The sequence below is a fragment of the Oncorhynchus nerka genome, linkage group LG14, assembly GCF_034236695.1.
Source record: "Oncorhynchus nerka isolate Pitt River linkage group LG14, Oner_Uvic_2.0, whole genome shotgun sequence".
Taxonomy (NCBI): Eukaryota; Metazoa; Chordata; class Actinopteri; order Salmoniformes; family Salmonidae; genus Oncorhynchus; species Oncorhynchus nerka.
In genome coordinates, this window is record NC_088409.1 from 5,869,934 (window position 1) to 5,883,723 (window position 13,790).

The window sequence follows — 13,790 nt, forward strand, 5'->3', positions numbered from 1 at the left end:
GGGCAGCTAGAGGGTTGACTGAACAGACATCTAGAGGGTTGACTCAGGGCAGCTAGAGGGTTGACTAAGGGCAGCTAGAGGGTTGACTCAGGCTACAGTCCCGGTGCGGTGCAGTAGCATGGTCTAACAGGGGCTAACACACAGTTGACAGCAGAACACAAGCTCCAAAAACAGCAGTACTGCACCTGGCCACCCCTAGCCACTACACACATAGAAACCCCAAACACACACTACACACCTGGTAGACACAACCCCCTGCCACCCCTCTGTAACCTGACACAGACGACCTCTCTGACCCTACCGCCCGCCAGGCACCTCACAGACACAACCCCAAACACACACTACACACAGTCCTGGTAGACACAACCCCAAACACACACTACACACAGTCCTGGTAGACACAACCTAGGGTCGCCCAGAGTGTGTGTTATGTGTTGAGCTCTGGATTGATTTACAGGGAGTGTAATTTGACTGACATTAGGAGCACTAAGTGTAAAGTTGTGACCCCTATTGGTTAAGGATTGGGGGGGGTGAATGAGGGCAACTTGAACTTCCACCCAGAGCACTAATGTTCAATACTGCCCTCTAGTGGCTACAGAGGTGTAGTGGGAGCAGTAGTATAGTAGTAATAGTAGAGGTGAGTTTAACTCTACTGTTGTTAGGAGGGTAGTATTAGTAGTAGTAGTAGTAATACTAGTAGTAGTAATAGTAGTAGCAGTAGTAGTAGTATCAGTAGTAGTAGTATCAGTAGTAGTAGTAGTAGTAGTAGTAGTAGTATCAGTAGTAGTAGTAGTAGCAGTAGTATCAGTAGTAGTAGTAGTAGTAGTATTAGTAGTATCAGTAGTAGTAGTAGTAATAGTAGTAGTAGTAGTAGTATCAGTAGTAGTAGTAGTAGTATTAGCAGTATTAGTAGTAGTAGTAGTAGGGTATTAGCATGTTAGGTCTATGGGTGATGGTGTAGTAGTAGTATAGTAGTTGTAGTAGTATAGTGGTAGTGGTAGTAGTTATCAGTAGTAGTAGTAGTTGTAGTAGTAGTATTAGTAGTAGTAGTAGTATGTAGTAGTAGTAAGTAGTAGGAGTAAGTAGTATGTAGTAGTAGTAGTAGTAGTAGTAGTAGTATTAGTAGTAGTATCAGTAGTAGATGTAGTTGTAGTAGTAGTAGTATTAGTAGTTGTAGTAGTAGTAGTAGTAGGGTGGTATAAGTAGTGAATAATGTTGTGTCTATGGGTGGTGGTAGGGGATAATGTTGGGTCTATGGGTGGTGATAGGGGATAATGTTGGGTCTATGGGTGGTGATAGGGGATAATGTTGTGTCTATGGGTGGTGGTAGGGGATAATGTTGGGTCTATGGGTGGTGGAAGGGGATAATGTTGGGTCTATGGGTGGTGGTAGGGGATAATGTTGGGTCTATGGGTGGTGGAAGGGGATAATGTTGGGTCTATGGGTGGTGGTAGGGGATAATGTTGGGTCTATGGGTGGTGGGGGGATAATGTTGGGTCTATGGGTGGTGGAAGGGGATAATGTTGGGTCTATGGGTGGTGGTAGGGGATAATGTTGGGTCTATGGGTGGTGGTAGGGGATAATGTTGGGTCTATGGGTGGTGGTAGGGGATAATGTTGGGTCTATGGGTGGTGGTAGGGGATAATGTTGGGTCTATGGGTGGTGGTAGGGGATAATGTTGGGTCTATGGGTGGTGGTAGGGGATAATGTTGTGTCTATGGGTGGTGGTAGGGGATAATGTTGGGTCTATGGGTGGTGGTAGGGGATAATGTTGGGTCTATGGGTGGTGGTGGGGGATAATGTTGTGTCTATGGGTGGTGGTGGGGATAATGTTGGGTCTATGGGGGTGGTGGTGGGGATAATGTTGGGTCTATGGGTGGTGGTGGGGGATAATGTTGTGTCTATGGGTGGTGGGGGATAATGTTGGGTCTATGGGTGGTGGTAGGGGATAATGTTGGGTCTATGGGTGGTGGTAGGGGATATGGGTGGTGGGGGATAATGCTGGGTCTATGGGTGGTGGTAGGGGATAATGTTGGGTCTATGGGTGGTGGTAGGGGATAATGTTGGGTCTATGGGTGGTGGTAGGGGATAATGTTGGGTCTATGGGTGGTGATAGGGGATAATGCTGAGTCTATGGGTGGTGGTAGGGGATAATGCTGGGTCTATGGGTGGTGGTAGGGAATAATGTTGGGTCTATGGGTGGTGGTAGGGGATAATGTTGTGTCTATGGGTGGTGATAGGGGATAATGTTGGGTCTATGGGTGGTGGTAGGGAATAATGTTGTGTCTATGGGTGGTGGTAGGGGATACTGTTGGGTCTATGGGTGGTGGTAGGGGATAATGTTGGGTCTATGGGTGATGGTAGGGAATAATGTTGTGTCTATGGGTGGTGGGGGATAATGTTGGGTCTATGGGTATAATGTTGTAATGTTGTGTGGCTCTTGCAACGGCAGTATAGTGGGTCTGATTCTCAGGAACACCCCATACATTTGCAAGCATGTCCAACCTAAATAGCAGATATCAGCCCAGTGGGTCGTATTAGTTGTTGACCTGTGTGCCGGGGCAGTTGATGTCCACGGGGTCGCTCCACTCCGGAGACGCCTGCAGGTCGCTGGGCTGCAGACCGTTGGGGTCAGGACTGGTCTTCAGCAGCACGGTGGGTAGAGGCTCTCTCTGTCTGCAGGCAGGGAAGCTGGAGAAGTGGTGGTAGAGGTCATGGTGGAGGGAGGAGTTGGCAGGGAGGGGGCGGCAGTACACCTCTGTCCTGGGGGGTTCTGGAGGGGGGGGGGGACAAAAGGTAAACAATTGATTCATGTTATTTGACCATTTTAAAAAGACATTCACAAAGTACGTACATTACAAAAAACGTGTCTGAGGTTAACATGTGGAGACGTGTAGTTCTGACATCAGGTTGGACTGTTATATGAGGAGACGTGTAGTTCTGACATCAGGTTGGACTGTTATATGAGGAGACGTGTAGTTCTGACATCAGGTTGGACTGTTATATGAGGAGACGTGTAGTTCTGATATCAGGTTGGACTGTTATGAGGAGACGTGTAGTTCTGACATCAGGTTGGACTGTTATATGAGGAGACGTGTAGTTCTGACATCAGGTTGGACTGTTATCAGGAGACGTGTAGTTCTGACATCAGGTTGGACTGTTATATGAGGAGACGTGTAGTTCTGATATCAGGTTGGACTGTTATATGAGGAGACGTGTAGTTCTGATATCAGGTTGGACTGTTATATGAGGAGACGTGTAGTTCTGATATCAGGTTGGACTGTTATATGAGGAGACGTGTAGTTCTGACATCAGGTTGGACTGTTATATGAGGAGACGTGTAGTTCTGATATCAGGTTGGACTGTTATATGAGGAGACGTGTAGTTCTGACATCAGGTTGGACTGTTATATGAGGAGACGTGTAGTTCTGACATCAGGTTGGACTGTTATATGAGGAGACGTGTAGTTCTGATATCAGGTTGGACTGTTATATGAGGAGACGTGTAGTTCTGATATCAGGTTGGACTGTTATATGAGGAGACGTGTAGTTCTGACATCAGGTTGGACTGTTATGAGGAGACGTGTAGTTCTGACATCAGGTTGGACTGTTATATGAGGAGAGTAGTTCTGACATCAGGTTGGACTGTTATATGAGGAGACGTGTAGTTCTGACATCAGACATCAGGTTGGACTGGTAGTTCTGACATCTGTTATATGAGGAGACGTGTAGTTCTGACATCAGGTTGGACTGTTATATGAGGAGACGTGTAGTTCTGACATCAGGTTGGACTGTTATATGAGGAGACGTGTAGTTCTGACATCAGGTTGGACTGTTATATGAGGAGACGTGTAGTTCTGACATCAGGTTGGACTGTTATATGAGGAGACGTGTAGTTCTGACATCAGGTTGGACTGTTATATGAGGAGACGTGTAGTTCTGACATCAGGTTGGACTGTTATATGAGGAGACGTGTAGTTCTGATATCAGGTTGGACTGTTATGAGGAGACGTGTAGTTCTGACATCAGGTTGGACTGTTATATGAGGAGACGTGTAGTTCTGACATCAGGTTGGACTGTTATATGAGGAGACGTGTAGTTCTGACATCAGGTTGGACTGTTTATGAGGAGTGAGTTCTGATATCAGGTTGGACTGTTCTGACATCAGGTTGGACTGTTATATGAGGAGACGTGTAGTTCTGACATCAGGTTGGACTGTTATGAGGAGACGTGTAGTTCTGACATCAGGTTGGACTGTTATGAGGAGTTATACTGCATTTTGTCTGTCATAGTTGAAGTGTACCTATGATGAAAATTACAGGCCTCTCTCATCTTTTTAAGTGGGAGAACTTGCACAATTGGTGGCTGACTAAATACTTTTTTGCTCCAATGTATGTATCTGTGTGTGTGTGTGTGTGTGTGTGTGTGTGTGTGTGCGTGCGTGCTTGTGTGTGTGTGTCAGTCGTTACCCTTGACATTCTCCCTGAGCAGCATAGACAGAGGGGTCTGGTTGTGGATGACCATGTGAGGACAGGGGTGTGTGTGTGGTGTGTGTGTGTGTGTGTGTGTGTGTGTGTATCAGACGTTACCCTTGACATTCTCCCTGAGCAGCATAGACAGAGGGGTCTGGTTGTGGATGACCATGTGAGGACAGGGGTCCTCGTTCAGTGTCACGTAGGTGACACCCAGGTGTTCTTGATACGTCATCACCAACGCTCTGAAACAACCAAACACTGAGTCATTTAACCACCTGCAGCACAGGTCCCTCCGGCCCTCACTGAGCCCAGAGGCAGGCCTGCAGTTTAGGGCCCTGATTGGAGGCAGGCCCTGCAGGGTAGGGCCCTGATTGGAGGCAGGCCCGCAGGTTAGGGCCCTGATTGGAGGCAGGCCCGCAGGTTAGGGCCCTGATTGGAGGCAGGCCCGCAGGTTAGGGCCCTGATTGGAGGCAGGCCTCCAGGGTAGGGCCCTGATTGGAGGCAGGCCTGCAGGTTAGGGCCCTGATTGGAGGCAGGCCCGCAGGTTAGGGCCCTGATTGGAGGCAGGCCCGCAGGTTAGGGCCCTGATTGGAGGCAGGCCTGCAGGGTAGGGCCCTGATTGGAGGCAGGACTGCAGGTTAGGGCCCTGATTGGAGGCAGACCCGCAGGTTAGGGCCCTGATTGGAGGCAGGCCCGCAGGGTCTGGGCCCTGATTGGAGGCAGGCCTGCTGGTAGGGCCCTGATTCTCCCTGAGCAGGAGGGTCTGGTTTGAGAAACAGGCCCGCAGGTTAGGGCCCTGATTGGAGGCAGGCCTGCAGGGTAGGGCCCTGATTGGAGGCAGGCCCGCAAGTTAGGGCCCTGATTGGAGGCAGGCTTGGGGAGGAAGGGACACACACACACACACACACACACAGAAACAGGTCTGGACAGAGAGGAAACAGACCCTGACAGGACAGACCTGAGGGAAACAAACACACACGGACAGACCTGAGGAGGCACACACGGACAGCCCTGAGAGGAAACCACAGGGACAGGGCCCTGAGGGAAACAGGCACACAGGACAGACCTGATTGGAAACACACACGGACAGACCTGATTGGAACACACACGGACAGACCTGATTGGAAACACACACGGACAGACCGAGGGAAACACACACGGACAGACCGAGGGAAACACACACGGACAGACCGAGGGAAACACACACGGACAGACCGAGGGAAACACACACGGACAGACCGAGGGAAACACACACGGACAGACCGAGGGAAACACACACGGACAGACCGAGGGAAACACACACGGACAGACCGAGAGACCTGAGGGAAACACACACGGACAGACCGAGGGAACACACACGGACAGACCGAGGGAAACACACACGGACAGACCGAGGGAAACACACACGGACAGACCGAGGGAAACACACACGGACAGACCGAGGGAAACACACACGGACAGACCGAGGGAAACACACACGGACAGACCGAGGGAAACACACACGGACAGACCGAGGGAAACACAGCTGAAAGAACAAAAGAATGAAAGTATCTGTGTTGTAAAAATCACTTCTGAACTCGTGGGCCCAATTATGAAGAGGAGAAGGCTGTTTCTGCTTCCTTGGAGAGGAAAGCTGTCCAAACAGTCGACTATAAGAGCCTGTGTTTAGGCCACCCCCGGAGACAAGAGAGATAGAGAGAAACAGACAGAGAGAGAGAGAGAGAAACAGACAGAGAGAGAGAGAGAGACAGACAGAGAGAGAGAGACAGAGAGACAGACAGAGAGAGACCCTGACAGACAGAGAGAGAAACAGACAGAGAGAGAACAGAGAGAAACAGGACAGAGAGACTACAGAGAAGACTAAAAACAGACAGAGAGAGAAACAGAGACCCTGAAACAGAGAGACTAGAGAGACAGAGAGAAACTGACAGACAAGAGAGAGAGAGAGAAACAGAGACAGAGAGAGAGAGAGAGACAGAGAGAGAGAGAGAGAGAAACAGACAGAGAGAGAGAGAAACAGACAGAGAGAGAGAGAGAAACAGACAGAGAGAGACAGAGAGAGAAACAGAGAGAGAGAGAGAGAGAAACAGAGAGAGAGAGACAGAGAGAGAGAGAAACAGAGAGAGAGAGAAACAGAGAGAGAGAGAGAGAGAGAGAGAGAGAGAGAGAACAGAGAGAAGGCGTAGAGACAGTGGAAATGATGAGGGCATCCCTTATGGCTCCAGTGGCCGTGTTTAACAGGGCATGACCACTAAAGGCTCTGTGCTTTATGTTCCCTAGACAGGGTCTGTTCTCTCTGTCCTGACAGAACAGAAAGACTACAGAACAGAGAGAAAACAGACCCTGACAGAACAGAGAGACTACAGAACAGAGAGAGAACAGACCCTGACAGAACAGAGAGACTACAGAACAGAGAGAGAATTGACCCTGACAGAACAGAGAGAGAACAGACCCTGACAGAACAGAGAGACTAGAGGACAGAACAGAGAGAAAACAGACCCTGAGGACAGAGAGACTACAGGACAGAGAGACTAGAGGACAGAGAGACTACAGAACAGAGAGACTACAGAACAGAGAGAGAACAGACCCTGACAGAACAGAGAGACGATAGATCCTGTAGTCTCTCTGTTCTGTTCTGTTTCACCCACCTGGTGCTCAGACCACTGCTACTGCAGATCTCCCCAGGGACGGCCACACTTTGCCTGGGGAAGTCAGGTCTGATGGGGGCCGGGAGGCTCCAGGACTCAGACCCAGCTACAGGTCCAGAGTCTATGGTGGGCAGGCAGCTGAACATCATGTGTCTGCTTGGTAGAGGGAACTGAGGGATCTCCCCCTCCTTTCTCAGCAGGTCCCAGCAGGCCACAGAGACAGGTGTGGAAGGTGTGTTCTCTCCCGCTGGGGCAAGGCTGAGCACCGCTGTATCTGGGAGAGAACAGGCCTAAAGAAGACAGGAGAAGACAGGAGACGACAGGGGACGACAGGAGAAGACAGAAGAAGACAGGAGAAGACAGGAGAAGACAGGAGAAGACAGGAGATGACAGAAGAAGACAGAAGAAGACAGGAGAAGACAGAAGAAGACAGGAGAAGACAAGACAGGAGAAGACAGGAGAAGACAGGAGAAGACTCCCCCTCCTTTCTCAGCAGGTCCCAGAGAAGACAGGAGAGACAGGAGAAGACAGGACAGGAGACAGGAGAAGACAGGAGACGACAGGAGAAGACAGGGAGACAGGAAGACAGGAAGACAGGACGACAGGAGAAGACAGGAGACGACAGGGGACGACAGGAGAAGACAGGAGAAGACAGGAGAAGACAGGAGACGACAGGAGACGACAGGAGAAGACAGGAGACGACAGGAGAAGACAGGAGAAGACAGGAAGACAGGAGAAGACAGGAGACGACAGGAGAAAACAGGAGATGACAGAAGAAGACAGAAGAAGACAGGAGAAGACAGGAGAAGACAGGAGAAGACAGGGGACGACAGGAGAAGACAGGAGAAGACAGGAGAAGACAGGAGAAGACAGGAGAAGACAGGAGACGACAGGAGAAGACAGGAGACGGAGTTATTTCCCACTCTGCACTGCACCTAACCAAGCAACAAAAAAAAGGCAATAACTGCTCATTTGGTCCAAAATGAGTTCATGTCAATTTTTTTGCTACATTAAATACATCCTTAATCATGTGGACAAGTATCCTGCCTCGGTTGTATTGTGTTCAGGAGAAAATGGAGGGGTCATGTTAGCCAGTAACTGCATGAAGATACTGTGAAAGGTGTCCACACTACGAGCAGTAAATGACCTTTTTGCTCGGTAGGACAACGGAGTGTAACACGACCGTGCCGTTCCTCCCAGAGAGGACTTGTCGTTCCCCCTCAGAGAGGACTTGTCGTTCCCCCTCAGAGAGGACTTGTCGTTCCTCCCAGAGAGGACTTGTCGTTCCCCCCAGAGAGGACTTGTCGTTCCCCCTCAGAGAGGACTTGTCGTTCCCCCTCAGAGAGGACTTGTCGTTCCCCCTCAGAGAGGACTTGTCGTTCCCCCTCAGAGAGGACTTGTCGTTCCTCCCAGAGAGGACTTGTCGTTCCCCCCAGAGAGGACTTGTCGTTCCTCCCAGAGAGGACTTGTCGTTCCCCCCAGAGAGGACTTGTCGTTCCCCCTCAGAGAGGACTTGTCGTTCCCCCTCAGAGAGGACTTGTCGTTCCTCCCAGAGAGGACTTGTCGTTCCCCCCAGAGAGGACTTGTCGTTCCCCCTCAGAGAGAACGTGTCGTTCCTCCCAGAGAGGACTTGTCGTTCCCCCTCAGAGAGAACGTGTCGTTCCTCCCAGAGAGGACTTGTCGTTCCCCTCAGAGAGAACGTGTCGTTCCTCCCAGAGAGGACTTGTCGTTCCCCCTCAGAGAGAACGTGTCGTTCCTCCCAGAGAGGACTTGTCGTTCCCCCCAGAGAGAACGTATCGTTCCTCCCAGAGAAGACTAAACTGGTAGCAGGGATAAGCATGCTGAGAACAGGGAGTAGTTTGGTACGGACGCGGTCAGCCACCAAAGCCTGATGAACAGCCAACTAGAAAGACTGCTGTTTGTGGTCTGCGTTTTAAAGCCGTCACAGTCCTGCTCGTTAAGGTTCTTCGTCTAACCGGCAGTGGCAACTGGTAACCTCACGCCATCGTCTTCTCCGGGAGGATCTGAAGGCTCGTGAAATGACATCACCACGTTGTTCTTCAAGGAGGGGGGGACGGACAGAGGGGGGGGGACAGACGTGTCCCGAGATGAAAGCACAAACCTGCATCCAATTCATGGTGTTTGTCTAATGTGTCTGGGCTGTGGAGTGCCAACGACCACATGGTGAGACTGGCAGAGTGGGGACTGAGACAGGAGCAGGGGGAGAAACATGGTATGGTGTGTGTGTGTGTGTGTGTGTGTGTGTGTGTGTGTGGGGGGGAACATGGTGTGTGTGTGCGTGGGGAACATGGTGTCTGTGTGTGTGTGTGTGTGTGTGTGGGGAACATGGTGTGTGTGTGCGTGTGTGTGGGGAACATGGTGTCTGTGTGTGTGTGTGTGAGTCTGTGGGGAACATGGTGTGTGTGTGCGTGTGTGTGGGGAACATGGTGTCTGTGTGTGTGTGTGTGAGTCTGTGGGGAACATGGTGTGTGTGTCTGTGTGTGTGTGTGTGTGTGTGTGTGTGGGGAACATGGTGTCTGTGTGTGTGTGTGTGTGTGTGTGTGTGGGGAACATGGTGTCTGTGTGTGTGTGTGTGTGTGTGTGTGGGGAACATGGTGTCTGTGTGTGTGTGTGTGTGTGGGGAACATGGTGTCTGTGTGTGTGTGTGTGTGTGTGTGTGTGTGTGTGTGTGTGAGTCTGTGGGGAATATGAACTGATGGGAAACAAGCATCTGTTCGCCACAGAGCCTCAACCCCAGGAGGCTATATACAGGGTATTACGGTACAGAGTCAATGTGGAGGCTATATACAGGGTATTACGGTACAGAGTCAATGTGGAGGCTATATACAGGGTATTACGGTACAGAGTCAATGTGGAGGCTATATACAGGGTATTACGGTACAGAGTCAATGTGGAGGCTATATACAGGGTATTACAGTACAGAGTCAATGTGGAGGCTATATACAGGGTATTACAGTACAGAGTCAATGTGGAGGCTATATACAGGGTATTACGGTACAGAGTCAATGTGGAGGCTATATACAGGGTATTACGGTACAGAGTCAATGTGGAGGCTATATACAGGGTATTACGGTACAGAGTCAATGTGGAGGCTATATACAGGGTATTACGGTACAGAGTCAATGTGGAGGCTATATACAGAGGGTACCGGTACAGAGTCAAAGTGGAGGCTACATACAGGGGGTACCGGTACAGAGTCAATGTGGAGGCTATATACAGGGGGTACCGGTACAGAGTCAATGTGGAGGCTATATACAGGGGGCACCGGTACAGAGTCAATGTGGAGGCTATATACAGGGTGTTACGGTACAGAGTCAATGTGGAGACTATATACAGGGGGGTACCAGTACAGAGTCAATGTGGAGGCTATATACAGGGGGTACCAGTACAGAGTCAATGTGGAGGCTATATACAGGGGGTACCAGTACAGAGTCAATGTGGAGACTATATACAGGGGGTACCAGTACAGAGTCAATGTGGAGGCTATATACAGGGGGTACCGGTACATAGTCAATGTGGAGGCTATATACAGGGGGTACCGGTACAGAGTCAATGTGGAGGCTATGTACAGGGGGTACTGGTAGAGAGTCAATGTGGAGGCTATGTACAGGGGGTACTGGTAGAGAGTCAATGTGGAGGCTATGTACAGGGGGTACCGGTACAGAGTCAATGTGGAGACTATATACAGGGGGTACCGGTACAGAGTCAATGTGGAGGCTATATACAGGAGGTAAAGGTTAGTTGAGGTAATATGTACATGTAGGTAGGGGTATGAGGTAGTATGTACATGTAGGTAGGGGTATGAGGTAGTATGTACATATAGGTAGGGGTATGAGGTAGTATGTACATGTAGGTAGGGGTATGAGGTAGTATGTACATGTAGGTAGGGGTATGAGGTAGTATGTACATGTAGGTAGGGGTATGAGGTAGTATGTACATGTAGGTAGGGGTATGAGGTAATATGTTCATGTGGGTAGGGGTATGAGGTAGTATGTACATGTAGGTAGGGGTATGAGGTAGTATGTACATGTAGGTAGGGGTATGAGGTAGTATGTACATGTTGGTAGGGGTATGAGGTAGTAGAGGTAGTATGTTCATGTAGGTAGGGGTATGAGGTAGTATGTACATGTAGGTAGGGGTATGAGGTAGTATGTATAGGGGTATGAGGTAGTATGTACATGTAGGTAGGGGTATGAGGTAGTATGTACATGTTGGTAGGGGTATGAGGTAGTAGAGGTAGTATGTTCATGTAGGTAGGGGTATGAGGTAGTATGTACATGTAGGTAGGGGTATGAGGTAGTATGTATAGGGGTATGAGGTAGTATGTACATGTAGGTAGGGGTATGAGGTAGTATGTATAGGGGTATGAGGTAGTAGGTACATGTAGGTAGGGGTATGAGGTAGCATGTACATGTAGGTAGGGGTATGAGGTAGTATGTACATGTAGGTAGGGGTATGAGGTAGCATGTACATGTAGGTAGGGGTATGAGGTAGTATGTACATGTAGGTAGGGGTATGAGGTAGTATGTACATGTAGGTAGGGGTATGAGGTAGTATGTACATGTAGGTAGGGGTATGAGGTAATATGTACATGTAGGTAGGGGTATGAGGTAGAGGAGGTAATATGTACATGTAGGTAGGGGTATGAGGTAGAGGAGGTAATATGTACATGTAGGTAGGGGTATGAGGTAGCATGTACATGTAGGTAGGGGTATGAGGTAGCATGTACATGTAGGTAGGGGTATGAGGTAATATGTACATGTAGGTAGGGGTATGAGGTAGTATGTACATGTAGGTAGGGGTATGAGGTAGTATGTACATGTAGGTAGGGGTATGAGGTAGTATGTACATGTAGGTAGGGGTATGAGGTAGTATGTACATGTAGGTAGGGGTATGAGGTAGTATGTACATGTAGGTAGGGATATGAGGTAGTAGAGGTAGTATGTACATGTAGGTAGGGGTATGAGGTAGTATGTACATGTAGGTAGGGGTATGAGGTAGTATGTACATGTAGGTAGGGGTATGAGGTAGTATGTACATGTAGGTAGGGGTATGAGGTAGTATGTACATGTAGGTAGGGGTATGAGGTAGTAGAGGTAGTATGTACATGTAGGTAGGGGTATGAGGTAGTATGTACATGTAGGTAGGGATATGAGGTAGTATGTACATGTAGGTAGGGGTATGAGGTAGTATGTACATGTAGGTAGGGGTATGAGGTAGTAGAGGTAGTATGTACATGTAGGTAGGGGTATGAGGTAATATGTACATGTAGGTAGGGGTATGAGGTAGTATGTACATGTAGGTAGGGGTATGAGGTAGTATGTACATGTAGGTAGGGGTATGAGGTAGTATGTACATGTAGGTAGGGGTATGAGGTAGTATGTACATGTAGGTAGGGGTATGAGGTAGTATGTACATGTAGGTAGGGGTATGAGGTAGTATGTACATGTAGGTAGGGGTATGAGGTAGTATGTACATAGGTAGGTAGGGGTATGAGGTAGTAGAGGTAGTATGTACATGTAGGTAGGGGTATGAGGGTATGTACATGTAGGTAGGGGTATGAGGTAGTATGTACATGTAGGTAGGGGTATGAGGTAGTATGTACATGTAGGTAGGGGTAGGGTACATGAGGTAGGTATGTACATGTAGTATGTACATAGGGGGTATGAGGTAGTATGTACATGTAGGTAGGGGTATGAGGTAGTATGTACATGTAGGTAGGGGTATGAGGTAGTATGTACATGTAGGTAGGGGTATGAGGTAGTATGTACATGTAGGTAGGGGTATGAGGTAGTATGTACATGTAGGTAGGGGTATGAGGTAGTATGTACATGTAGGTAGGGGTATGAGGTAGCATGGGGTGAAATGCATCGATAATAAACAGCGAGTAGCAGCAACGTAAAGAAAGGGGGATCGATGAACATTGTCCAGGTGGCCATTTGATTGGCTGTTCAGGAGTCTGATGGACCCAGACTTGGCGCTCCGGTACCGCGTGCCATGCGGCAGTAGAGAGAACAGTCTGTGACTAGGGTGGCTTTGACCATTTTAAGGGTCTGACACCGCCTGGTATAGAGGTCCTGGATGGCAGGAAGCTTGGCCCCAGTGATGTCCTGGGTCGTACACACTACCCTCTGTAATGCCTTGCGGTCGGAGGTCGAGCAGTTGCCGTACAAGGCAGTGATGCAACCATTCAGGATGCTCTCGATGGTGCAGCTGTATAACGTTTTGAGGATCTGAGGACCCATGCCAAATCTTTTCAGTCTCCTGAGAGGGAATAGGTTTTGTCGTGACCTCTTCATGACTGTCTTGGTGTGTTTGGACCATTCTAGTTTGTTGTTGATGTGAACACCAAGGAACTTGAAGCTCTCAACCTGCTCCACTACAGACCCGTCGATGAGAATGGTTCCTAGTCAGACAGTAGAGGTCTAAAGTACAGGAAGTATGGGGTGTTACCTGGTCTGTGGTCCCCAGGGCCTGGTCAGACAGTAGGGCTCTATATGACAGGAAGTAGGGGGTGTTACCTGGTCTGTGGTCCCCAGGGCCTGGTCAGACATTAGGGCTCTATATGACAGGAAGTAGGGGGTGTTACCTGGTCTGTGGTCCCCAGGGCCTGGGCAGACAGTAGGGCTCTATATGACAGGAAGTAG

The 13,790-nt window shown here is 49.3% G+C and overlaps 2 protein-coding genes across 2 annotated transcripts in view; both read right to left on the reverse strand.

Annotated features, from left to right (window-relative positions):
* Nucleotides 1-4,531, reverse strand: part of LOC115116098 (intermembrane lipid transfer protein VPS13B-like) — a 53,596-nt gene extending 49,065 nt beyond the window's left edge. Inside the window, exons 1-2 of the mRNA XM_065027293.1 lie at nucleotides 4,469-4,531; nucleotides 2,550-2,773 (exon numbers count right to left, since the gene is read on the reverse strand). Coding sequence (XP_064883365.1) covers nucleotides 2,550-2,773; nucleotides 4,469-4,523 — 279 coding nt within the window. The 5' untranslated portion in view covers nucleotides 4,524-4,531. The remainder of the gene's footprint in view (nucleotides 1-2,549; nucleotides 2,774-4,468) is intronic.
* Nucleotides 4,532-4,577: 46 nt separating this feature from the next.
* On the reverse strand, nucleotides 4,578-13,656 carry LOC135574945 (intermembrane lipid transfer protein VPS13B-like). Its single transcript, XM_065027068.1, has 3 exons — nucleotides 13,597-13,656; nucleotides 7,123-7,412; nucleotides 4,578-4,716 (listed from the first exon to the last, which is right to left on the reverse strand). Exons 2-3 carry the CDS (start codon nucleotides 7,269-7,271, stop codon nucleotides 4,578-4,580), a joined length of 288 nt encoding a protein of 95 aa, XP_064883140.1. The 5' UTR covers nucleotides 7,272-7,412; nucleotides 13,597-13,656.
* Nucleotides 13,657-13,790: the final 134 nt, after the last annotated feature.

Bases quoted from the DNA above. Each gene is read 5' to 3' on its own strand.
- LOC135574945 (XM_065027068.1), bottom strand. From the start codon at position 7,271: ATGATGTTCAGCTGCCTGCCCACCATAGACTCTGGACCTGTAGCTGGG. The intron at 4,717-7,122 runs GTGGGTGAAACA...TGGTTGTTTCAG, and splicing joins AGCAGTGGTCTGAGCACCAG to AGCGTTGGTGATGACGTATC.